This window comes from Schistosoma mansoni, assembly GCF_000237925.1.
Source record: "Schistosoma mansoni, WGS project CABG00000000 data, chromosome W unplaced supercontig 0115, strain Puerto Rico, whole genome shotgun sequence".
NCBI lineage: Eukaryota > Metazoa > Platyhelminthes > Trematoda > Strigeidida > Schistosomatidae > Schistosoma > Schistosoma mansoni.
The window spans coordinates 488,473-515,258 of NW_017386021.1; the positions used below are offsets into that span (position 1 = coordinate 488,473).

Sequence of the window (26,786 nt, forward strand, 5' to 3'; positions counted from 1 at the left end):
ATGTGCTAACTAAGAGTGTCCGTAATAATGCAATTTAAGGCAGGTAGAACTAAATGAACACAAAAGAACATATTGTATTTGAAATTGGTAGTGGGGGGATGAATCAAGTACAAATAACACGGCCTAAATAGGAATACAAATTTCTTTGGTCAGTTGTGCTTCTCCTTAGGTTCATCATCAATTATCCAATACACAGTTGGACAGACCAAAATATTATATGAGATATACATCTTAAGTATTAAAGATGGTTGTTAAACATTTTAATTGTCACCGTTTCTTGCTTGACGAAATATCCTATTTAAAGTTGTTGGCTTTAAATTATTTTTGCATGCTTTTTTGACAGTTACGTAGGGAGTTTACAATTTAGCATCACTATGTTGTTCTTGCATTTTCCAAAAATTCACCGAAAATTCTCAATGGGACTGTCCCAAAATTTACTTAAAACCGGTTAATTTTATCCCGAAATTGGGAGCTTGCGATTGTTTTCAAGAGATTAGTCCCTGAACTTAGCACATTTCACAGGCTCGTTCATACGTAGTCCCTCTTGAATGTTCTCTGCACAGTTGTATTGCAGGTAATCACAAACACTAAATCACTTGATGTTCGTGTCCTCTTTCTATTATACGCCGCAGACTACTAGTTCAATGCTGCTGTCCCAACCATACAAGCTTTACTCAAGTGTTCCCATTTTTGCAATTGCTTCTCTTCTGGTGGAAATTGTGAATGGGATTAATATGCGTCATTTGTCGTTTTTCCTTCCATATACATGCTCTTATCAGCTAAATAGCAACTATTCTAAGTCACTTGTAGATCCTGTATTTAATATCTAGCTTAGTTGATAAGACAGATGGGCACTGGGATAGTAGAAACAATGGAGATAAGTGCTTCCTTATTTAAAACTTTCGTTGTCTCTGACAGTTACGTACATTTTGGACTTTCGGTTCGTGTTTTGCTAACGTTTTGTTAATTTCTACTTCATTTTCTCGTTATCATTCCATATCAAAGGCTGATATGAAAAACCTAATCGAATTAAAAACTGAAGCTAATGAGCTTTTTAAAAAAGGTCTATACCGAGAAGCTATTGGCTTATATGACGAATGCCTTGGTTTATGTGGCTCTGACAAGAGCATGAAGTTGGTGTTACAACGCAATAAAGCCCAATGTTTTTTAAACCTGGGAAACTTTAGTGACGCCCTGACGGCTGCCCTGGAAGGTTTGTTTTCTCTCATATAGTTAGCTAATCACAATTAGCTCTTAGTATCTCTCCTGGTGATCCGAAGGCACTCTATCGTTGTGCACAAGCTTATGAAGGTAAAGGAATGTTAAAAGAAGCCCTAGAAACTGGAAGAAGGCTCATTCTAGTTGACCCTAGGAATAAAGCAGCTCAGGATCTGACTCACAAACTAGAAACTTCAGTCGCTTCGTACGTCGCAGAATCTGAAAGCCTTACAGGGAAACTAAAGAAGATGTTCGCCATCGTAAATGACAACTCGAGCTCTGCTGAAGAACTGGAAAAGGTAGGTTAAAATTTCATCTGATCGTGTCATTAACCGTTAAAGGCTATAGTTAATTTATCTATCCTAATAAAAGAAAACCCGAAAGTTGCAAGTTCTATGATCTGGACAAATCCCAGTTTTTCGAAGATCTATTCCGTTTGCAGGAACTCTAATCATAAGTTGACTATTGCTTGTCATCGTTTGTTAGCCCAGATCGTGGAAAATGAGCGAGATTGGGTGAGTTTATCATTTAGTTTAACGTTAATGGTTATAAGTAAATATCTGGAAATCTAGGTATTATTGGATACGCATTAGGTTTATTGTGTGGTTATCATCGTTTAGTCGTCGATAAGTTTAGTTGCATAACGTGATTTTCTTAATGATCCACTAAAAAGTGTTTCAAAATATTTCGGTAAAATATTTTGGTAAATCTGTGTGACCAGTTTTATGAAACACGATTTTTATTGTTGATTATCAAATACAAGAGCCGATAAACGGTAAACAAAAATTAAATTTGAGTCGTCCCCTTAGTAGTCTAGAAAAAGCAGTCAAACTGAAATGCTTCTGTAGTCCGCTTTTCCTCTCGAGATGCTCTCACATGGCCATGCGTATACAGTCACTGTCAGAGAAGTCCTACTCACTGTCTTCTCGCGGTGAGGGTGTTGTTTGCGAAATTGAGGGGACGAAAAACGAATGTCCGGCACTCTAACTGGGTTGGTGAATATGGAGGATCCACCTGGAGGAGTTGGAAAACCCTGATTCTAAACCAATGGTGCACATAGACTCCAGGATCCTGAGGGAATAAATGGCGTATGAACCAATTATTGGTCGCCAGCTACCAGGGGACTGGATCTCCTGATATTGCTTCACTGACTTGTTGATTAGACCTTCAGGTCTGTTATGACTTGTGGACTTATGCCCTTACTAATGTATACGACGTAATGATACAGCCAATTAGGCAGCAGTGATTTATCAATCAGACCAATGACGCATAAAACACATACGAGAAGTCTAGATTCCTTATTGGTTCTTCCCGCCTAGCCCTTTCTGTTGACCTCAAAACACCAATCTCAGCCTCCACAATATGAATAATGTATTCCAGACATAGTAAGTTTATATACAAAGTAAACAGACCAAATCGTGTCAAAATAAAAAAATAACATCTGTACAAAATTTAGCCGAATGTGGCTGTGAATGTGGGAGATAGTAATTGATAGACTGGACATAACTCAAGAATGGCAAATCGTATAATAATAGTCTGTAGGTCAAAATAAAACTTATAATAAGAGAAACATGAATATAAATAGTTTAGTTGATTAAAAACTATACAATAAAAATATGTAGAATTAGTTCAGAAATAGATCACAACAGCTACCATTCATTATTCTCATCGGGATATAACAAGGTCAAAGGCTCGGGGTGCGGCCCCTTTAGAAAACCACCTGCTTCGGTCTGGGTACCCGGGCAGTATCCTAGCCCTCACACATATCAATGATAACTGCTACTGGCCTCATTGTTATTGTGTGGCGCATATATATTTGGTGTCCAGTTGTACCAATGTTTATGTGTTCAAATGAAATAAAATGAAAGCGTTCGTTTAGCAAGGTTCTTTTTCTATGAGGTGGTCGCTAATCTAACCTACAACCCTTCTTTTCCGGGCTTGGGACCAGTTGTAACCCTAAAATGTCTACGGGCAGAATTAAATACACCTTAAAAGAATGTATATATATACTGTATGTATAATGTTATTATTTTAGATTCAAAACATTTTCTACTTTAGGGTCTTACCGTTTTACATGAACTTACACCACAGTATTTTGTAAACGGGATATTTTCACGTAATCCTGAACATTCGCTGGAACGATGTCGATTTTTAAATGCTATATTGGAATCACTTACTCAATTGAAAGCTTATCATAGTGCTAAAGAAGCTGCAAGCGTTCGTAAGGAGATTGAAAGTAAAAAAGTAGCACCATGTTCTTACCCGAAATACAAAATTGGTAAGTCGATCTAGTAATTAGGAATATACAAGAGTAGTTTTATGTTTACCTGTTTTATATTTATGTGATTTAAACAGAAAGATGAACGTCACTCTATGTTACAAATAAGATAGTTTAGTGAATGTAAAGTTTCAGCGATACATTAATAATCACTCATTAAACTATTCATGTACACTACCTGATTCTATCTTTGTTAATCGATATTTTGACTATTCTGGTCCTAACTTTCAGACCTCATATTCATACCTTTCTCTATCTACTTTTCTCAAGGTAATCAAGTATCTGTAATCAAAACCTAGTAGTGAAACTTGTCTTTAGTTACTAGGTTTGGAGAAAAAATCTAAATCATGCAGGTATATTTTCTTGGTAAAAACCAACAAATGTTCTGTTTACATTCAACAGTTTTTGTCGGTCGGTTTTTAAATGAGACACACGGTTAATGTATTTTACTATCAGGTGCGTATTTCTTGTGGATAGATTTTTATCATCATGTAACTCTTGGATAATCTATTAATTAGTTTAAGTAGGCGAAGTTGGAGAATTACTGAAGCTTTCATTCCAAGTCTTAAAAATTTCGGTTATCTAAAAAATTGTATTGTTTTCTTTAACTTAACCTTTACATACCACTTCCGTTCGATTCAGAAATATTTTCGAGTGAAAATATTTTTATAACGGGATTGAAAAAACTAACTAAACCTGTGTTTAACTCTGTGTTTAGTGAACAGATAAACAGTGAAATCTGGGTCTTGTGTTTTGTCTTATCTGGGACTCGCCAGCTGAATGTCTAATTGTTCCAATGACCTCTAGAAATGCTAACAATAAACATGGGCAGGCTATTTCGGAATACTTTTTTCTCTTTTAAACATAAGCTAAGAGATAAGCGCATGTTGTTGGTCTAGATTTGGTTATAATAATAATGATAACTGTTTTTCATTGAAACCCTGAGCCGATCTAACTTGAACTTCTATAGCCACGTACCCATTAATGATTAGGAAATTTCCAGAGTTCAATCGAGAAGCCGTGACCAGTGGAGCTAAACCATGTCGGTTGTGAGGCAGCCATCCACCGAGGACAGTAAAGAATGGTTGCGCAATATCGTGGGTTGATTGGAGTTGGACATTAACACTGTTGGACGCCAACTCAGTGGTTTAGAGGTTAAGTTGGCTCAGTTGTAATATATCTGGCCTTCATTCTCAATAATCTAGACAGTATATATAAATAACAACTTGGAATCATTCACATTTTCAGTTTAACAATATGTTTACATTTTACAGATTCTACAGTTGAAAAGCCAGTAGAAGAAATTTTAACAAGTCTTCTTCGATCTGTAAATAGCTATCGGTTATGCCCAAAAACTCGAGACTATATTTTGGAAATATTGGTTAGATATGTTCCATCTGATAAAGGTATTGGATGGTCACAGAAAATTTTTAAAATAGAAGGTATGTACTTCTGAATACTTTCATTTGGTTGTTTTTCATAATATTTCACCTTAAATTGACCTTATATAACAGTGGTTAAAAAGCAGTATTTCTTAGTTAAAATATGGTTTCTCCTGATTAGAAAGTTTATCTCTGTCAAAAATGTTTAAATTATTGTTTCAGTACAGAAAGGTCAGTACTGAAAAGTAATATCCTAATAAGCAAATAACATGTGAGGATAACCATCCTTCTACAATATTTAATAAAAGTGCTATATCAAGTATTTTCAATCATTTTTCCGTTCATTTAGTGTGTTAGTGCTGGTGTACAATTTTCACTGAGGACTTCGTATTGATTATCGATTACTATTTGTATGTGCCTTGTGTGAACACCCTACTGTAGCACATCCGAAATTAGCAAATGAAAGAAGCAAATAAAGTTAAAGATAGAGTTTGAAATGAGATCCCCAGTGGGAATTGTTCTCTTATATACAGAAATCACTTACTATAAAGGAACAGAAAAGTGACAGATATTACACACATAGTAAACACTGAAACGCAAATGTTCTACTAATTCACGGACACGTATCCTATCCTCAAATAACTGACTTCTCCGATGTTGTTGATGCTATTTACTATTGGTTTGTTTTTACGATTCATTCAGCACAAACATTGTACATCAAGAGATGCAACATAAAACAGTGTAATGTCACTTCAGAGAATGAAAGAAATGAAACGACACAGGTAACATGTAGGAAGACAACGTTACTATTCCTTATAATCTTTCTGATCAAAGGCAAAGCCTCATAATCTAACTAGTTCGTTTGATTCTAGAACATATCTGAAGTCATGTAAAGCAGTATAATATATGGGACCACCATTCAGGGCCTCGTGATCCACTTACGTTTCCCATTTACCGGCTCGTTTAATGAAATCTATTCAACTGTATGTGTATGGATGACTTGATAGGAATTCGGCTTGTTTGTCCATACTTTAATTTATCTCTTAACAAAACACCAACATTAGTTAGATTGCATGAGTGTGCTATAATTTGCCTAGATGAGCGCATATAAAACATAATTTTGAAATCGAACTCCAAGATTAGCAATACTATTGTGTTTTCTACAGCATAAATCAGCAGCTAAGCTTTTCATAACCTTGTCTAAGCCTCTTCGTCAACGTTTAAACTTTACAGTTGTCAAGTTTAACCTATATGGATTTCATATCACTTTTCTTTGTGAAAAGGAAAGTCTTGAATAAAGAATTTCACTTTTTAATAAATCATTTAATGATATCACTTATCCATATGATTCTTTATACTTTTGAATAGTTCACGAAGCGTTCTATATAAAGTAACTTTATGCATTTGTATATAGAATTTTTCTCTTCATTTTTTGTTTCAAGGTGTTATCGATTCTTTACTAGAGGTAGCTTGTGCAAGTGGAATAACTTCATTAAAAAATTGGCGTTCATCTCGTATTAATAAACATAGAAATAATGAACTAATTTCTAATAAACATGAAACATCATGTCAAAATTCACCAGATGGAATTCGTTTAGCCACTACAAGTGATACACGTATGACTGTAGCTTGTTTATTAGCTAAGATATGGGATGATTTAACTTCAGACAAAAGTCGAGATGAATACACTAAAATATGCAAAGATTTTATCATGTAAGTAAAACTATTCATTATTTTTATGAATTAATTATGTATCTAACATTTTTATCTAAATGGGAAGTTTGTTTGAGTTGATATATAATGTTATAAATTAATATCATCAAATGAGAAATCATTGGAAACTAGCGCTCATCGAATAATTGTTTCTTCCTAGTATGAAACCATCAGGACTCACAACGTCAGCAGAGGTTGAATGCATAATTTTCATATCTGGCAACCAGTGCATTGCCTTCGAACTATTAACTTGATATCTAGTGGTCTGAATTTCTAACTTTATTCAATTTTTTTTTCATTGAAATCATGAACCGACCAATGTTAAACAAACATTAGAAACCTGGAGGCACTGGACGGCCGTTTCATCCTAGTATGGAACTCCTCGGCAGTGTGCATCCACGACCCCGCACGTGCGACTCCAACCAAGGACTTTCGGTATTGCGCGAGTGCGAGTGAAAATTTCATCAAGTGGAAAATTTTAAGCATGAAAGTAAAATAGAATGCTTACAAAATAAGTTTACCTCGTATAACTTTTTTGGATGCGCGCTTAAAAACATAGTAGAAATACAAGAACTACTGAATGTATATGGTGTGTGGGCGAGAATGATAATGATTGGTTGTTTTTCTGAGTCAGACATTAGATAGGGTTACAGGTGTTATATATCTCCCTATCCTTATTATTATTATTATTATTATTATTGATTTACTGTTCTTGTTGTTGGATTGTGTCGGATTTTGGTGTGGAAATATATTGACGTTCTAGTCAGGCTAATCTCGTGTTCTTGATCTGAGTTGTGTTGAAGTCCTGTAGAATAAACACTGGGAGGGAATCTAGTGTAGATATTCGTCTAAGGTAGATTAACGTCCCACATACGTGTAAAAGGTAAAAGGACTGTTATAACAAGAAACCCTAGCGTTATAACAAGTATCCTACCTTTATAACAGTATAATTAATATGTGATGCTGTGAATGTGTACAGAATGATGTGAAACTCCTAAGGTTTTGGTCAACTATTCAGTGTTAAGAAATTAAATGGAAAGTAAAATATCCAGATCATGATCACAATAATTTTTAGTGAGAATGCTAAATTAAGTCATTCACAGTATACGTTTTTTCTCGTTTTGATTTTTATCAGTGTTAAGTATTTGGTATACTAGAGGTTTTGTGTAAGTTATGAAACATTACCAACCACTGTGAAAGCTCTACGTTCATTTGAACATCACTTTTTAGTTCCCTGTAATATCAAAGCTTCGATATGAAGGTAGCCTTGTTAAAAAAGTAGATATTGGTCTTTTTTAAATGTCTTGAATAAAAATAAGACTATTATCTATTTACATCCCTTCGTGTATTTTCCAAACTATTAAGTAACTAACAATCATAATTCATCTTTAACTTGAGTTTTAATTTCATTGTTTTTATACTAAAGTTCGAGTCCCGTTAAATTTACCTCGGTTTGGACAGCCTAGTAGTAATATCAGTAACCTCTACGCATAAAGTGTACTTCTAAAAGCCGAATAGTTAAACACATACTTAGTAAATCGAGTTGTATTAATTGATGTTAGACAGTTGAAGGTAGTCGATAGAAAACTCTTGGGATTGAGTTCCATGATAGTTGACAGTTACCTGTAGGACATACCTGCGATCTGAAGGGAACTTATACTTTTTGTGGGATCTGAAACCCGTCACTTAGCTTCACAGTCTAAGGCACTATCACTAAGCTATTAGAGCCTCAGTGACCTCCTGTAAGACTGAGAAATTAACAACTGATTGATCACTGAATAGTGATCAGTGTCATATTTTTTTTAGCTTGGTGTTAGTGGATATGATATCGAGTCATTCAGACTGGTTGCCATATTGCAGCCTGATTTATAGAATTCGGTCAGCACTAAAAGATTAAACAAACATGATATTAATCACCACTCATTGACCAGTCATTTATCCGCTAATTAACTAATGTCTTATTTGCAAAACTTTTAATTTATATTAGCTGTGGTTTGATTGCTTGTATTTTTACTGATGTCTGTAACTTTGTTAAGAAAAATGTTTCTATTCTAGTGAATTATTCGCTGATAACTATATAGAAAGTAAGGTTGAGGCTGCCTCAGTTATTGGTACATTATTTCTCGGACCTTATGAAGTTGGATCAGGAATAATTTCTCAAGAAGGGGTTTTCGATGGTCTATTACTTCTTACACAATGTGAGAATAAACTTTATCAGGTAAGTTGTTTCATTGTGGTCATAATCATAAGCAACGTAATCCTAGCACACAGATTCATCAGTTCGAGTTGTCGCGTTGTCAGGAGAAATGCAAGAGAGTATAAGCATGAGTGCCAACAATATCAGTGATGGTAGAAAAAGATTAGTCACAAACAACAGAGAATGAATGCACTGAACAAAAAAGATAGCTTTAAAATTTAAGGTCCAACGTAAAGGATTTCCATCGGTTATAATTCATTATTATTTACAATTATTAAAATGACAATTTATTTGATCTTGATTGTCTATTTCATAGTTTATCTGTATGACCCATGTGAATTGATACAATATTAATGAATACAAACTGTACTAAACAATATGAATAACGAGTACGGTTGCTCCGAATTAGCATTTTATGTTTCATTGAGTTTCGGAAATGTTTGACAATGACACTGACCTGTGACTGTGAAATATGGTTATTTGACAGAAATAAAATCATTTATATGCACTGTTAATCAACCTAGAATTACTATTGGAAGCGACTGAATAGTTTTCGTTATTCGGTTTAAAAGAAGAATAAACTATATTCATCTAAATGAACCACGTTAATTTCCCCTTGTATTTACTGATTATTGATCGTTGTTGCCAGTTTTGTCATATTGTGTTAGATTCATCGGAATAGCATAGCCGAGGTTAAAGGAGTATCTTGATTTCTCGGAATTTACTTATTTTAATGTATATAAATAATTGATTATGCAGTAAGTCATAGTTAGCTTCACGAACATTCAAGATGATAAAGTCCCAGCGTCAGCAGTCAGTGCTCAGAACAGACCAAGGTAAAATGACCAGTTTACTGCGACTTGGCGGATGAAAGGTTACATCAACCAAATAGTAAATTGATAGTTTTATTTAATCTGGATCTGATGATCCAAACTTACGAAACTTTCTTGAAGCAGTTTAGTCCTAACTATGTTACTAGCATTCAGATCAAATTCATAACTAGTTTACTTCCCTATAGACTCATAAGCTTGCGTCTTCTGACTGAGAGCATATTGTTTTTAGTTAATGGCTATTGGAAGCTGTTGTCGTATGATTGCCCTCAAATATTCAGTTTAATGTTTTTGTCTATCTAAACCTTATGACTAAATAACGAATTGTGTTTGACATATGCTTATCTAACTAATTTAGTCTATTCAACTGGTTTTACAATGTCTTATTCACAACATGCCAAAGTAATTACTTAATGAACGGGGTAGATTCATGATCGCACTCATCTGTGTAAATGAAAACTTATGTTCCTTCTTGTTAACCTATACATAAATAAATAGATATTGTGATTTTAATTACTACTGAATGTGGATTTTAAGCCGAAGGACACATCAAAGGACATTTTTTAAATATGATATTTGTACTGAATAAATATAAAAGGATGCCATCACCGTATCATCCAATTTGTAATCATGCTCATCTCTCTCTCTTGCGTTAAATTATCACCTTTTTGTCATGCTTGCTTCCTCTATTTAATCCTTTCTCAATGAGTTTTTGTGTATTTATGCATTACTTTTTAGACAATTGCATTAGATACAATTGTAATTGCTACACATAAGAAACAACAATGTTTAAGTATAATTTCTAAAGCTGTTCCTTTATTACAATCATTATACAAAAGTGAAAATGATGGTACTAGAATTCGCGCACTTGTTGTAAGTTATTTTTACAAACAATTTTAACATTTTATTTTTACAAATAAGTTCTTTAGTTGAATGGATTTTGTGGAGATTAGTTTATTTTCCAAGTTGTATTCATCACAGATTGATCGTCATTTGGGGTGCCATTAAAAACCAGAGAGCACTAAAAAGCTATTCCGTTCTGGTATGATACTCTTTGGCGGTGCACACCTATGACCTCACCGGGAATCGAACCCATGACTTTCAGATCTCACGGTAAACCTTTCATCACCAAAACTATCAGATTAGGGTTCGATGATACAATACCCACTTCGATCAATTCACAAAACAGTCTAACGATTTTACAATGCCGTTAGTAATAAGCTGTGCCACTCCTTACATACTTGAACTTCAACAATCACAATATCTCACTAAAAATTCCGAAAAATCTTGAAGTTACTAGTGAGTTTACTACTATAGTTTTATTTGAAGGAGTTTTGTGTAAATTGGTTTAATTTATAGGTTATATTCGTTACAAATTTTTGATGATTGTTAAACAAATGGAAAACATCCATTGAGATAACAGGAATAAACTCTTTTCTGCGAACTCATTCTCATAGCTGTACAATCGCGAATGTATACTGTTTTTACATTATGATAATCAAATAATATGTTTGTTGATAATAGCTACAATATAGTGAAAAAAACTAATGAGATAGTACTTTAGTGAACAAGAACACGAGTGGGGTCAATCGAATGTATTTGGGCACAAAATTACAGAATTTCTCACCAAAATCTGAGAACCATATAGCGAATAAATTCACTTGGTATTGTTTGTTTGAATCTTCCCATTGATGTTTAGGACTGCAATTGATCAGCCTCTTATTGGCATATGTCCATACTGTGCGTATTGCCTCGATATAGCCTTAATTCACAAACATTATAAGCAGAAATGGATAGTGGCTAGCAGTGGAATCCAGAACTCCCGTTTCGTCCTATTTGGGACTCATCATATAGTAAATAGTTAATTTGCAAAATAACAATCCATCGTCTCAAACTTGACTGTTGCTTTTGCAAATATCAGTCGATTGTCTCAGATTTCATTGTTCATGCATTTTCATACCAATTGCGTTTCGTTCCCGTTCTCTCCTTATCGGTCTTCAACTGACATACATTCTGCGCTTGACCATCGTTATATACTACTTATGTGGATATGAGTAACTCACACCACAGTACGATGTAATTAGGTGTAAAAGGACTAAAAGTGTACATCTTAAGAGGTTGAATATTTATCAAGATTGTCTTAAAATATAAATTGGTAGAATGGATTGCGTAGTAAAACAAGTGGAATTTTGAAATTGATGTGAAATAGATTCAAAAAGGCATAGAAAAACAGTTGGGGGGGGGGGGATAAAAGCAAGGTCAGAAGAATAGATGAGGAACGGGGAGAGAGGGTGGCTATGGGAAACTGAGGGTTACGAATATGGTAGTCTTTTTGTACACATAGTTCTGGCAAAAGCTTCATGAATGCAGCGAAGACAGAATATCACCAGTTTGCATAGTTTTCTTTTCACTTTGACTTAGGTAGATGTGTCTGTTTTGATCAAATGATCCGTGTTTGTAAGCTGTTCAATAATTGAGCTTGTTATTATACAGCTATAAGAATAATTTCGCTTGAAAGTAAAAGTCTTTGTTAAACCAATCTTATTTGTTTACCAGTTGCTTTTCACTTTTGATGGATCTAATTTCCATATATTGATAAGTATGTAACATGAAAATATGGGATATTTTTCAAATTTTCTCATTTACCTCATGTCCAACTATTCAGTTAATTGCTTATCTCGATGAACTGCATTTCCACAGTCTCTGATTCAGAAAATCGTAGTTATAATGTGTGTTGATGTGTTCTTATTGAGAAATGTATAATTTCTTTTAATTAACTAGTTCTCTACTGTCTAGTATTTCGTGACTAAAATACTTCACCCAAATTTTCTGAAATCAGAACAAGAATTGTAGTCCAACAATATGTATTCTAATGATTCCATTAACAAAAACAGAGTAGTAAAATATTACAATATATGTAGAATTCACAACAAAAACTTTCAGTACCTAGATTCATCTGCTAGCGTTGATTAGTTGGAAATGGACAAATTGGCATACTCTTATTGAAGCATGTCCAAAGCATAATATAGTCAGGACTCTATCCGGCTAAAACCAACATGTTGTTTTTATTTCGGTTAGTTTTAAATTTCAATGATGAGCTCGTTTAGGTTGTTAAACTGATTAATAGACTGCTTATAAATAGATGGTTCACAATGATACTACATAGCCGATTGATAACTGCTCGCAATAATGAATTAGTGGTGTAGTCTGTCAAATAAACAGATATCGTAAGACAACGCAATTGATTAGCGGAAAATATTTCTTTCCTAGTCAAATAATATACTTATAGACAAAATATCAGAATCTAGAACAAACATGGCTAGAATCTATCTAAAACATTACCATACGGTTTCGTAAGCCACTTACGAGACTTGATTCATACAATTGACTGATCACTGAATAGCTCTCAACGTCACGTTTATCCAATCCTTTAATATAACCAAAATCTGTCGATCGTGTCACAGTGTAGCCACTAATCTGTTACTTAACATCGCCGGCGATTTGTACCTGAAGGTAAGCAGCCTCAATTTAAGTTACCTGTCACTTGGTACTCCTGATGAAGGGAAGCCTGTAATCACGAGGGACCTAGTACCCTTTGGTGTGTTCAACCCCGCACCATCCAGCTTGGTGGTCTGAGATGTTCCCACTGAGCTTTTTGGCGCTAATCAAATTGAAGATATGTCTTGGTGACGAGTGTCAACTAGTACGAAGCGTATGTCCAGGGTTTTCTCTCGACTAACTCCAACTACGTAGGAAGTTTTTGATTTTCATCCATCATATTACTGATTAAAAAATATTTATAAATATCATCTAATATACTTGTTTTTGTGCTTATCACTCATTTCAGATTTTAATACTGGTTACATATTATTATTTTAGGCTTTATGTAAACTTGGTGCAGCTGGTGGTACAGATGCTAGTGTGAAAAGTCTCACAGAAGGTTCCAATGTACTTCTTCTCAAAGCATGTCGTCGGCTATTATTGGGTAAACGACAACCAGATCCTGATGTAGATGATATTGCTGCGAATAAATCAGCCGATGTTCATTTTAATTCTGAAGGAGAAGTTGTTGTAGATGAGAATGATGATGAAATTCAAATTGAAGAAGTATCAGCTAGTCAACCAGTGGAGAACAAAAAGGATAACAAACCTGTAAATGGTTCTACTACTAGTACTATTCATTTTGATGATTTAGATTCTGCTCATTGGGCTGTTGAAGGTATGGCTTATATAACAATGAATGCAGATGTTAAAGAGGAAATAATTAACGATGGTGAATTAGTGTCAGCTTTATTAAGTTTCGCTGAAGTATGTTATACTTCCACCTATTGTTTTACAAATTGTTGTAGTTTTCAACTTGTTTTTTTCACTGTAAAGGGATTTAATATACATGGTTTTAGTTTGTTATATGGTGATAATGATGCTCCACTAAGATTTGCTAATTGAAATCGGCTTAGTGATGGGACAGAATTATCAACTGAAATCCTTGAATGAACTGATATTAAAAGACAATACCATTAGCCAGAAGTAGAGAATATATCCTACAACAAAATTACTCGCTTGAATGAAAAATATTAAACACAAAAATAAATTTGATTAGATATCATTCAATAAATAAACGATTGGAAGACAACTAACAATAGGTCATTTACTCTCCAATAGGATTAATGCCTATCAGGCTTAATTCTTGATCATATTCATATCAGATAATGTTGTTACGTTCCCATTCGTAAATAACTAGACTCTTTTTTAGTTTATTAAGTCATGTAAAAATTAATGATTGGGACTGTGAATAAAACATTACACTTGATAAAGGTAATTGTTTGTTGTCTTAACCTCTAATTAACCATTCATGAGCAAGGTTGTTAGTTTTGAAGCTCACGGGTACTGAAATAATTCAGTTTAGTTGTATAATAAAAGGAAAACCAGATTTGTGACTTCATGTATAGTCTTCGTGACAATTTTAAGTTCATTGATATTTTACTCTGTTCAGCAAGTGTTGTTTGAAAAACGACTTATTTCGTTCAAATATATTGCTGATATTCTCAAGTTTTTTTTTATAAATTACTATATCGTGTAAAATAACTTTACGATTTATTCCATTTGTTGGATGCATAATGAGTAGTTAAAGAAACCTTATGCACCTACTAAATTACAGGGTACTTTTTGTGTTAGGCGGTCGTTCAACTCTACTGCCGCAATTTACGCTTCCTATGAGCAAGCTCGACCAGCTACTTGGGAGAGAAAACTAAGAATGAGTAGGGAATTATTATTGACTAACTCGAATCTACATATAAATGCAAACTCATTCATTAATATCGATGTGTCTCTCAGAAACTTGGATCAGTTTTTCGCCAATGATATTTGTCTATTCCCCTCAGGAAATCAAGTCAAACCTTGGTTAATAGCATGCACCTGTCAACATCTATCATTTATCACTTGGCCTTGAGCTGATATATCTGATTGTCCCAGCTCATGATTATTGAATCTGGAAAAAAGTTCAGTTCTCGTAATGAGCACAGTACTCTTTATCCTATCAAGTTGAAATACGATGATCTCAGTTTCGCAATTCAGTCATTTAAAATTCACCGCAACTATCGATCAACGTCGTTTGAAACATCCACGTTCATTGATGCTACTAGGCACGGTTTCCTGCTTAAAAATAGAGATGTATGTTGCTCATCTACTATTCAACGATCGATTTGTTTATATTTTATTAATTCTTGGAAATGTATCCTATTTTTGACAAAGGTTTCAGTCATATCATTACAACCCAGTGGATGAATAAGGTCAGTCGCCCTGTAAAATTTAGATATTCTGGATTATTTTTCATGTATGATAGTGGATGTGGGCTGCTGAGAAATCCCAGACTACAAGCAAATATATTTTTGATACTACTTGGTCTTTAGTGATGTCGAAATATATTTCAGTTTACAATAAAAGCTGTCTTGAGTTGGAACAAAATTACACAAACTACTTAATTAATCAATGAATCATTTTTGTTATGATATACGTATACATAATGATGGTTGAAGAATGTTGTTTAATCTGTAGCTGATTCAATTTTCAAAGATTACTGATAAATAATACATAAAGTCTTTGGGGGGGGGGATATTTTTCAATTAACTTGAATTTCAAAACTATGACTTCTGGTATCCAGTTAGATAATTTTAGAGAAACGATGGTTAGTTTTTTCACAGAACCATCTTTTGATCCTATGTGAACTTTCTATTCACACAGCTCTTTTAAATTCTGTTTAAAATCATTTTTAGCATTGTCAGAAAGACTCATCATTTGCTTTGTGCAGTGTTTTAGCTCATTTAACGAATAGTTTTGAACGTCAACAAATTGAACCAGAAATCCTTGAATTAGCGAAATTTTCTAAACAACATATTCCAGAAGATCATCCATACGATTCAGATGCATATATTCAAAAACGTCGTCAAAAATTAATCAATATGGGTCTAGCTTCTTCATTATATCAGTTGACAATGCGTATAGCTACTACTTTGGTCGGATCAAATCAGGGTTTGTCCGAACTGATTTCTCGGTAAGTTAGTTAGTTCATGAAATGTTGGATGTTTCCTCTTTATTTTGAGACAGCTATACACACACTCATGTAATCCCTTCTAAACACCTAACAGTAAAATCTCGTGTTTCATTATATTGAAAAGATCCTCTATAGTTTAGACTCATGGCTGCTCTAGACGAAACTTCGTTTATTCCTAGCATAGAATTTAAAGTTTAAGGACATCTATCATACATTTCAGCAACTTTATTTCTTTTCCTATATTGCTATATTTAAATTATTCATTGTAATATTTAGGAATACTGTAATCTTACCATAGGTATTCCGAAAATAAAAATATATCGGTCACTGGTCCTTAATATTACAAGTATTTTGACTCTTGAGATTTATTTTCTTAATTTAACCTTTTTTGCCTATGTGTTATAGGAATGTGGGCTAATGTACTTTTGTGTCAGACCTTACGTTGATAATAACTGTCCGACTGCGTGATAAATCTATCCTAAACATTTTATTGATAAGTTCGCAGTGGACTAATATCTGAAAATACTTTGTTTTTGTTTTGCACTTAAAATACCTTTACATTTACAACTTTTATGATTCTGTGGACCTGAACAAGATTGTTGTCTACAACTATCAGTGTTCCTTAAACTTAATATATTTGAAGGGTGTGGATTTACCTATTTAGGCAGGTGATTTAACAATTCTGAGAGGTAATAGAATTAATCTGTTTTCACTTCAAAAATGTATGACGGAACTACTGACTTGATTTTATAGGCTGTAAATATTCATGGATGTTGATAGTCGAGACATCTACTACGTGTGTTTAATCAGTAACTACTCTGACTCATTTTTGATGGCTAACAAATGCGTAGATTGAAGGATAACTAAAAGATCCCGATGGAGTTCATCTGTATGAGTATTTTTAGGTGATTTAAATTTCCTATTACAACTTGCGAAAAAGTCATAGTTTATATTTGGAGACGTTGGACATCATCCCCTGGAATCAGTCGTATTGGCACATACGTATTCATTCTTTATTTTTCCATAAATCTTAAACATATTATCATCCAGTACTTTTCATTCGTTCCTCTTAAGCTTTGTTTAAACCTTCACTTCAATAGATATTATTAATTCCCCTTCTCTGCGTCTTTTCCTACCTTACTGACCACAGAATTCTCGCGAATGAGAAGTCCGAATGATCCTTTGCCTATTATCATTTATTTATCATAATTATTTTATCTATATCTCTTAAGTCTTCCGTTGATACTGAAGCAAAGTTTTATTGTCTGTTGTCTGGTTTAATTACTCTACGCGTTTTCGACGCTTGACTAACTCGTTCACTTAAAGGGAGAACAGCAAAATCACATTCGTAGCCTGAGTATCTAAAGCCGGATAATAATGCTTAAAACTCACATGTATATTTGTCAGTGATTTAACTGGCCAAATATTATTTATTTATTTGAACACAAATATTGGTACAAAGGGAAACCGAATAAATATGCGCCACACAAGTCACTTGATTTGTGTGTGGGCTGTGATACTAACCGGGTGTCCAGACCGAAGCAGGTGGTTTTCTTAAGAAACCACACCCGGAGCCTTCGACCTAAAGGTTTGATCCACAAGGCAGTGAAGCAAGATCAGGAGATCCAGTCCCCTGGTAGCTGGTGACCAATAATTGGTTCATACGCCATTTATTCCCTCAGGATCCTGGAGTCCATGTGCACCAATGGTTTGGAATCAGGGTTTTCAAGCTCCTCCAGGTGGATCCTCCATATTCACCAACCCAGTTAGAGTGCCGGACATTCGTTTTTCGTCCCCTCAATTTCGCAAACAACACCCTCACCGCGAGAAGACAGTGAGTAGGACTTCCCTGACAGTGACTGTATACGCATGGCCATGTAAGAGCATTTCGAGAGAGGGATGACTCTCCCCACCCTCGACCGTACCAGAAAACCTGATGGTGACCAAAATAACGATATGTAGAAGATGATATTAGTTATAGGTAAGTAATTTACTCACTCAGAATAGACTATCCATTCATGGATCTCACTATGCAACATCCAGGCATCATGTAACATGTCTGGTTTTTACGCAACACATCATAAATATATAAAATTTTATTATACGATTACAAGCAATCACAAAGCAACCTAATTAATTGACTCACGGATATTTATGTAGTTAGTCGTGAAATTTCTCATACAAAATGATCTATAATTAAAATGGCTTTAATGTTATGAAACGTGCGATTTTCAATCATTCTCCATGTAGTTAACAGTATAAAGTTTTTACCTACATATTAAGTAAAAAGTTAGTGGTTTCTGTAAATTCGCTTTGTTTGTTAAAGCATCTCAGTTTTTTTCATTATATAGAGTTGAGGTAACTGATAATGAAGTCAATTTTATTATTGTGTCTTAAACCAATCAGAAAATTACCGTCCTCTGTTTTGACTATCGGATATTAACTATCAAGTCAGCATATTTTAAAAAAGTTAATCTATAACTGTTATATCCGGTCGAAGAATAGGAGAATAGTAACTTCTAGGATCTATTTGAGGACTATTCTAATTTATAACTATTAAGTAATTATATTATATGTATATTCATATTCTTTTTATTATGGGCTTTTATTTGACCTATTGATTATTGTTTTACGATTTGCGATTAAGATATTCCCAATTTATTAGTGACACTCTCTCACAATCACAGCCACTTTTTGGCTTTATCTTGTATGATTGTTATTTTCTGTTTTATGGTATGATGTCTGGTTTGTTTGTACATAAACCACGTTTGTCTGAAATATATGATTCGTACAGCGGAGGCTGATATTAGCGTTTTGGACTAAACCGGCTGGGTTAGGAGAGAAGCTAGTATTTTGGAGGACTAGTAAAAACTCTAGGCACATCGTATAAGCTTATGAGTCATTAATCTGGTTGTATTAGTCGGTGTCTCTGATTGGCGGTCGTATCACCTGATACATAAACCAGGCCGTAAGAACACAACAATAACTTTACAGTGTCTCTTTCTTTTAACACTAATTACTTGTTATTTTTTCATTTAAAGCATTTATTTAGCCTGTTCCGAATTAGTTGAATGTCGTGGTAAACTTGTACAAAGTGGTGCTGGGAAAGCTCTTCTTAAATTATCAAAGAGTGATTTCAATACAGATACAGGTAAAACGTTAGCTTCTCAAGCTCTTGCTCGTTTGACTATCACTGCAGATCCACGTGTAACATTTCCAGGACAGAAGGTATGAAGTGATCGTTAATTGTTTAATTAGAATAACATATATAAGCAAACAATATTATTTTCAGTTAGATCCTCATCAGGTCTTACTCTAATATACAATCCAAGTTTTTGTATTCACAACATATTCGTAACACCTTTATATCTTCCTCAGCCGAATTAGCCTTAATAGACGATTTTATTTATTATTGTTTTTTAATACTCTTAGTTCTTTTATTTCTCTTCACTCTCCTTTTTTGCAAATATATGCTTCATTGCCCAATCATCTGAACACTTCTCATTACGTCATCTTATGGTTTCATGAAACATGGATTCAAGCTTTATTATTCTTGTCACAACCAGTACACCTGTCACCACACTATCGATTTGTACTTTTCACTCATGTTTATTTATGTGATCTATTCCACTGTTATCGTTGACTCATAAACTTCCTTGATTGTTTTAATAATTTCGTATATGCAAATAAATATTGCTGTATATTAGAGTGAAGCCTGATGAGGATCTAATCGAAAACAGTATTGTTTGCTTATATGTAATGTTTTAATTCACACTATGGGAATTTTTAAAACTGTTTATTTATATTACTTAATCATGTTTATTTCCTAAAGTTGGGAATCACGTTTATAATTTTGAATTAATTGATGGTGAATATGTGAACAATTAAGTCGTGGATGAGTTCTAAAAGTATTATGATCTCTGCAAAACGTCAAGTTCCTTGGCTTAATCCCTTATGTAGTAGCAGATACACACTACTATTAATGAAGTAACTTTGAATGGGAACATTTTATAACTGATGTAAAGTATTTCCAAACATAATTACTCATTTTGAATATGTAATAGTTTAAAGTTTAATTAGTTGGAATTAGTATGTTCACTGATATTCTATCCAGTTATCTACAAGATAGAAGCAGTATACTGTACCGAAAATAATTCATCCAGTATAGCAATCAGACGTTCTGCTGGACAATTGGATACTTTATTTTTAGAAAATAATTATCATAACTAAAATATGTATCCGATAAAGCTTTTTATGTATAAATACACATATCAATTTTAACGTTTCATCTACACACGCTTAACCATACTCAAACTTGAACGCACTTTTGAGCTCCGAATTCTCAATGAAGACTTCTCATTCTTTCAAATCGGGTGATGCTAATTTTAACCTTACTGGGGGAATATTGATTCTCTCAAGATTGCTGGTACACCTTGCCAACGACTACAAACGAGCATGAAACCCAAGTTAATCAGGGTTTCCTGTTGACTATATTCGACCACATAACACGTGTTTTTATATTTAAATATTGTATCTCACTACAATTCATTTGAGTAGTATGAAAGTTACATGTAATCTTAAAGAGATTCATGTCTGGTGTCTCTTCGTTCCGTTTTGTATATCATTTCCAGTCTTTAGAACTTGTTCGCCCACTGCTTCATTTAATTCATGCAGATTGTAATGCACTACAAAATTTTGAAGGTCTATTGGCTTTAACAAATCTAGCTTCATTGGGAGATACACATCGGTAAGTAATGGAACTTTTAATATATGATGCTAGCTGGTTTCCACACATCTGACATTATAGATAGTTATTTATTCGTAATAAAGCAGGGATATAGTAGTACTTTTCTATAATCAACATCACGGGATGATTTTAGTTAAACAACCATTGAAAATCAGAAAGCACTGGACCGCTGTCTCGTCATAGTATTCAACCCCTCAGCAGTGTGCATCCTCTACTTCTCTGCCAATCAAACCCTGAGCTTTTAGGTCTTATGGTGAGTGTCCAATCTTTAGACTACTGAGTCGGCATCTGATAGCTTACGTGCCTAACTTCAATCAACTTGCGATATTGCTGAGCCATCTTTCAATGTCACTGGTGGGTAATTGTCCCACAACTGACATAGTTGAACTCCACTGGATACGGCTTCTCACTAAAACTCCTGGAATTACCTCTCCAAATTAGACACTTGGGAGCATATTATTGTTATTATCATATATGGGGTTTATGGAGTTTGTTGAATTTCATAGTTAACTAAGAGCCGTCTGTGGCACTAGCTATGAAATTCAACAACCTCTACAAACCACCTGTATAGTATAAAATTATTGTTAGGCTTAAATGACCTGACATTACTTTTTATGTGCACAATAAGCATTCAAAATTTTAGATCGGATAAGAATTTAAGTCATTTTGTGTTATCGTATGCTCAGAAAAACATCAATTTCTCGCATGAAGATCTGAATAAGGAAAGGTTAGATATCAAAATTCGAAAAAAGCAAGTAGGTTAACCTTCTTAACTCATACATTGAACACTAAGTAAATATACGTTAATGGTCGGGGATTTATGGTAGCTATCGGATTGGTGCATAAGTAATGATTATGATTGCTGTATTCTTGATTCAGTCGGATACAAAACACAAACAATACTCTTTGGAGTGCAAAATATAGTGATATTCTGGATGACTTTTCGGTGGGATTTACTAAATTAGTTATTTTACAAGTATTCTCAGACTTAACTTATCTATAAGGAATGCATTTTAAAAAATCATGGAGCATTGAACGACTATAAGACGTCTAAGCTGTGAACATTAACGATACCACTTCCTACGTCGGTAAATAAATCTTTGTTTTATGAAAATAGGATATATTGTTCGCTACTATTCAATTTGTTTTCAGGGTCACTGGGATACAAAAGTAAAGAAAAAATGATCTTTTTAATTATTTTCTACAATGCGGAAGAAATTCTTCAACGAAAATTAATTGATATTCATTTTTTTTCAATGATTTCCTATTGTTTCTTGTTTATTTCTCAGTTATCGTATCATGGCAGAGCATGGATTACCTTTGATTGACCATTGTCTTTTTGAAGATCATCCAATGATCAGGAGAGCTGCAACAGAATGTGTAGCTAATTTAGCTCAATCTCATAGTTTTGTTATATCTTCTGGTGGTACTATTCCTTTGGATGATACAGATATAGCTAAGAAGTCATTACATCTTACATGTTCTACAGAACGTGTAAAATTGCTCGTTTTATATTGTGGAGAATTAGATGATTTACTTCTTGTACGTGCAGCTTCCGGAGCTCTGGCCAGTATGTCATATGATCCAGGAATTATAAAGAAAATTACTAATGTGAGTTTGACGGAAAGAAAAAGTTCTAATTCACAAAATCAAATTGCGAACTAACCATGTTTTATTTATGGGTAGATTTTTAAAACGTTTTTGTATCCATGATATTACTCCATCTCAACGAAGATAGTTGCTAAAGACTTGCAAACAAAGCTATTTTAACTTCATTGGATTATCTCATTCTTGATATTTTTGACTGAAATTTGATCAGTCTTGGTTGGCACATGTGCATTCTGTACGAATTGTCTCGATGTAATCATTGTGACAAGTTATTGTAAAATAAATAGAATGTGATTAGCAGTAGAATCCAAGACGCGCGTTTCATCTTACTCGGCACTCGTCAGCCGATCAAATTTCAGTGACAAATATCATCAACAGGATAATCCAAACCATTTCAAGTTAAATAAAAATAATACCCATTGTACAAATGAAACGCTATCTGGACTCAGTAGCTAAGTGAACAAAGCGATGGCATTTGAAGCGAACAGTACTTGGTTTCAGTCTCGAAGTGAACACCAACTCAGAGGTGTAGCTGGTACATCCAGCTGATGAGTACCGAATAGGACGAAACGCTCGTCCTGAATTTCACTACGAGTTACATTCCATCTCCAAAACTACTTCCTGTAAAAATAGTAATATAAGAAGGATAGTGGATATAATTTCATGTTATCATGATCATCTCCCAGGCGAGCGATTTCAGTAGGTTCCTTCAGACTATTAGATATACATACATCATTATTGGAAATCTGTTATGTGCTATTACTTTGCTAAAGTTATTAGCTTAAAATAGCGAAACGTTAATAAAAACAAAATTTTTTCACTCATTGAAGAGTAAAAATTTCTAATAATAACGATCAGCATTTACCTAATGCCCAAATTTTTTTCAAATAATTATACCTGATGTTGGTTCGAACATCTCTATATATAATGTGTATATTATTAACTCATGCACCTGGTGCGAATCACACTCTAAATACGTGGGCTAATGATACTACTCAGTTGCCTAAACTAAAGTATGTGAAGCGGGGTTCGAACGTGCTATGTAGTGGCGAAAAGCCAAGCTCCTTAACCACCAGTGATCAAGAAAGGTAAGTGCGATTAATACGTTGCCTACATAATAGGAACAACCAGATACTGAGTATTTGTTTCCTTTATTCACCCGTTAAGTGTATGAACTCCTGCGTCTTTATTTATGACTTTATTGTTTAAATGTTCATTTCTTATTGTGATGCGATTGTGTAATGCGATTTACATTCGTGTCATTTGAAATTCGTATATATTATCAAACAGGCTATACATGAAACGTAAGGTGGTGGTTGGAGGTAGGTAGTCGATAGTAGACCCCAGACCTATGTTTCCACCCATATTGTGCTCGTCAGCAATGTTTACTTGTAATCTTCAATCCCGTGTCACTCAGTTTTACAGTCGAAGGTGTTACCGCTAAGACATCCGGGCCGATTATAGGATAAACTTGTAATCAATTTTAGTTTTTTAGCACATCTAATTAAATAAACACCACTCATTTTATAATGTTGCATCATTGATGATCTACCTGTTCACCTTATTCATTTGTACTTTCAATATCAATACTTACTGTCAGCGAGATTTATTAAATTACTTGAATACACTAACGTTTTGATGCTTACCGCGGATGTAAGTACAGATTTGTGGTTCACTGGTATTGTCTTTCTTTTGAATGATAGAGTGTGAATGGCAAACAAACTAACAATGACTCTCAAGTGATTTTAGGTTATCACATCTACATTACCATGAAGCACTTTGGAATCCGGTTGATGAACGCCATCCACAACAAAGGCAAAATTTGTAGCAAGTTTGACTGACAGGACTTCACTGCTGTTAGTTTGGAATATGGAAGATGCATACAACTGTTTGCTTACTTTTCACCTCAAATGTTTTCTAAATATTTAATAACTTTCCAGATATGCTTGTTTCAGGCACTGAATTGAAGAGAACAGTCTTACATCAATTGCATTGAGACTCAGAAATCGTGAATAACTTGAAAATTCGACTATATATTATTTCACCACTTTCTTGATAGTACATAGTCTCATCGTAAGTTTTTCTTAGATCTAAACCCGAGTAAGCTGTATGTTGTCGACAAATATTAATGAGTCCAAATAATATTCTCCATATCGGAAACAATACAAAATATAGGTGCGATAATTTTAATAAACCTGATTCTTGTAGACTATTTCGGTCCATTGTTTTTTTTAAATAAATAGGTATCCTCATGGTTTGAAATTATTCAAACACTAGCTGGACACTTTTCATGCGCGTTACAACATCGAGCAGCTCATATCTTGCAAAACTTTATTTTACATGGTGAACGATCTCTTGGTGAATACTTTTGCAAATCAAACATGTTTGAAGTCCTATTATCCTTGAGTCTATTGCCAGATATCGATCCAGCGGATCAAGTGCTACCGGATATTAGACCTTTGTATCCCGGATGCAGTGATGGACGTATTCGGGAACTGGAACAAAAGGATCGTGAAGGCACAAGAGAATGTGCTAAAAAAGCTTTAGAACGTTTAAAAGAGCATGGATTTGTGCAGAAAACCCCGAACCAATGAGAAAAAAGAGTAGTAGTTAAAGTAACAATGAACAAATCAGACATGCGCATTTCTAATATGTACTCTAAAAAATAATTTATTTACTAATTTTTATGCATGTTGATTTATTTAATGAAAACTTTTATTTGTTAGTATTTTACCCAATTTAACGATTAAAACCCACCGCATGTTGCCTTAAAAATAATTTGTCTTATAGTGCCTAACATTAAAAGCATTTTTCTGTTTATATTTACCTACAAATAGTTATTTTAGAAATGCTCACTTTTCTTAATTATGAGGTATTTTTGTTTTCTGTGCTTTTATCCACAAAATGAAACATCCGAATGTTACTATTTCAAAGTTTATTTGATTATCTTATTGATGATGCTTATTCGTATTCTCCTCTCACAGTATGGGATGGATTTCAGTGAATAGGACAGGGTCAAATTTTTCATTCAAGTAAGCTAACTATACTACCGCATTATAAATCCCTACATGAAACTGCATGAAATTGTTATATGCTACATAAACTTACTTACACCTGTCGCCCCTCGTGGGGGAGCATAGGCCACCCACTAGCAATCCCCATCCAACCCTGATCTGGGCAATCCTCTCCAGTTGCTATTCATCCTTTTCATATCTGCTTCCGATTCCCAATGCAGTGTGTTCTTTGTCCTTTCTCTTCAGGATTCCAAGTTAGGGCTTGTCTCGGGATGCCGTTTGGTGATTTCCTCAATGTATGTCCTATCCACTTCCAATGTCTTTTCCTAATTTCCTCTTCAGCTGAAAGCCGGTTTGTCATCTACCACAACAGGCTGTTGCTGATGGTATCCAGCCAATGGACATTAAGCATCTTACGTAGACAAGTGTTTATAAATACTTCTACCATTTTCATGATGGTTGTAGTAGTTCTCGAAGTTTTATCTCCATACAGTAGAACTATCTTGACGTTCGTATTGGTTGACAGTTGTTTTGAGTTCCATATGTTCTCCAATTGTAGGAATGCGACCCTTGCTTTGTCAACCATCCTCTTTAAGTCCGCATATGATCCTACTTGTTCATCGATGGTGCTTCTCGGGTACGTGGAGGATTCCACATCTTCCAGGGTTTCTCCATCAAGTGTGATTGGGTTGGTGTTCTCCGTAATGTATTTGAGGATCTTACTTTTTCTATTGCGTATGTTGAGGCCTACTGATTCAGAGGCTGTTGCTACACTAGTTATCTTCATATGCATTTGTTGGTGTGTATGGGGCAGAAGGGCCAGGTCATCTGCGAAGTCTAAATGTTCTAATTGATTCTGAGATGTCCATTGTTTCCAGTCGACTACCATAAGAAAAAGGAAGGGGGGAGTAGGCACGCGCGTCTGACTCCGGTCCTTACTTGGAAGGGATCTGCCAGCTGTCCACCACGCACCACTTTGCACTGTAGTCCGTCGTATGAATTCCTTATGATATTGACGATTTTCTCAGGTACACCATAATGTCGAGGAAGTTTCTATGAAGGCATCCCTTCCACACTGTCAAATATCTTCTCATAGTCAATGAAATTGGTGTATAGTGACGAGCTTCATTCAATTGATTTCTCAACAATGGTCCGTAGTGTCGCGATTTGATTTGTGCATGGCCGATCCTTATGGAATCCAGCCTATTGATGACGAAGCTGGATATCTACTGAATCTTTAATCTATTTC

The 26,786-nt window shown here is 34.4% G+C and overlaps 1 protein-coding gene across 1 annotated transcript; it reads left to right on the plus strand.

Moving 5' to 3' along the window:
* Window positions 1–1,011: 1,011 nt before the first annotated feature.
* Window positions 1,012–25,117, plus strand: Smp_198680 (heat shock protein 70 (hsp70)-interacting protein, putative; the record flags this gene model as incomplete). The annotated part of the gene is made up of 14 exons (XM_018790989.1): window positions 1,012–1,213; window positions 1,252–1,517; window positions 1,560–1,733; window positions 3,277–3,496; window positions 4,771–4,938; window positions 6,321–6,591; window positions 8,647–8,809; window positions 13,498–13,926; window positions 15,891–16,168; window positions 19,210–19,396; window positions 20,800–20,915; window positions 22,205–22,341; window positions 22,405–22,526; window positions 24,767–25,117. 14 exons carry the CDS (start codon window positions 1,012–1,014, stop codon window positions 25,115–25,117), a joined length of 3,084 nt encoding a protein of 1,027 aa, XP_018645780.1.
* Between the last annotated feature and the right edge of the window lie 1,669 nt (window positions 25,118–26,786).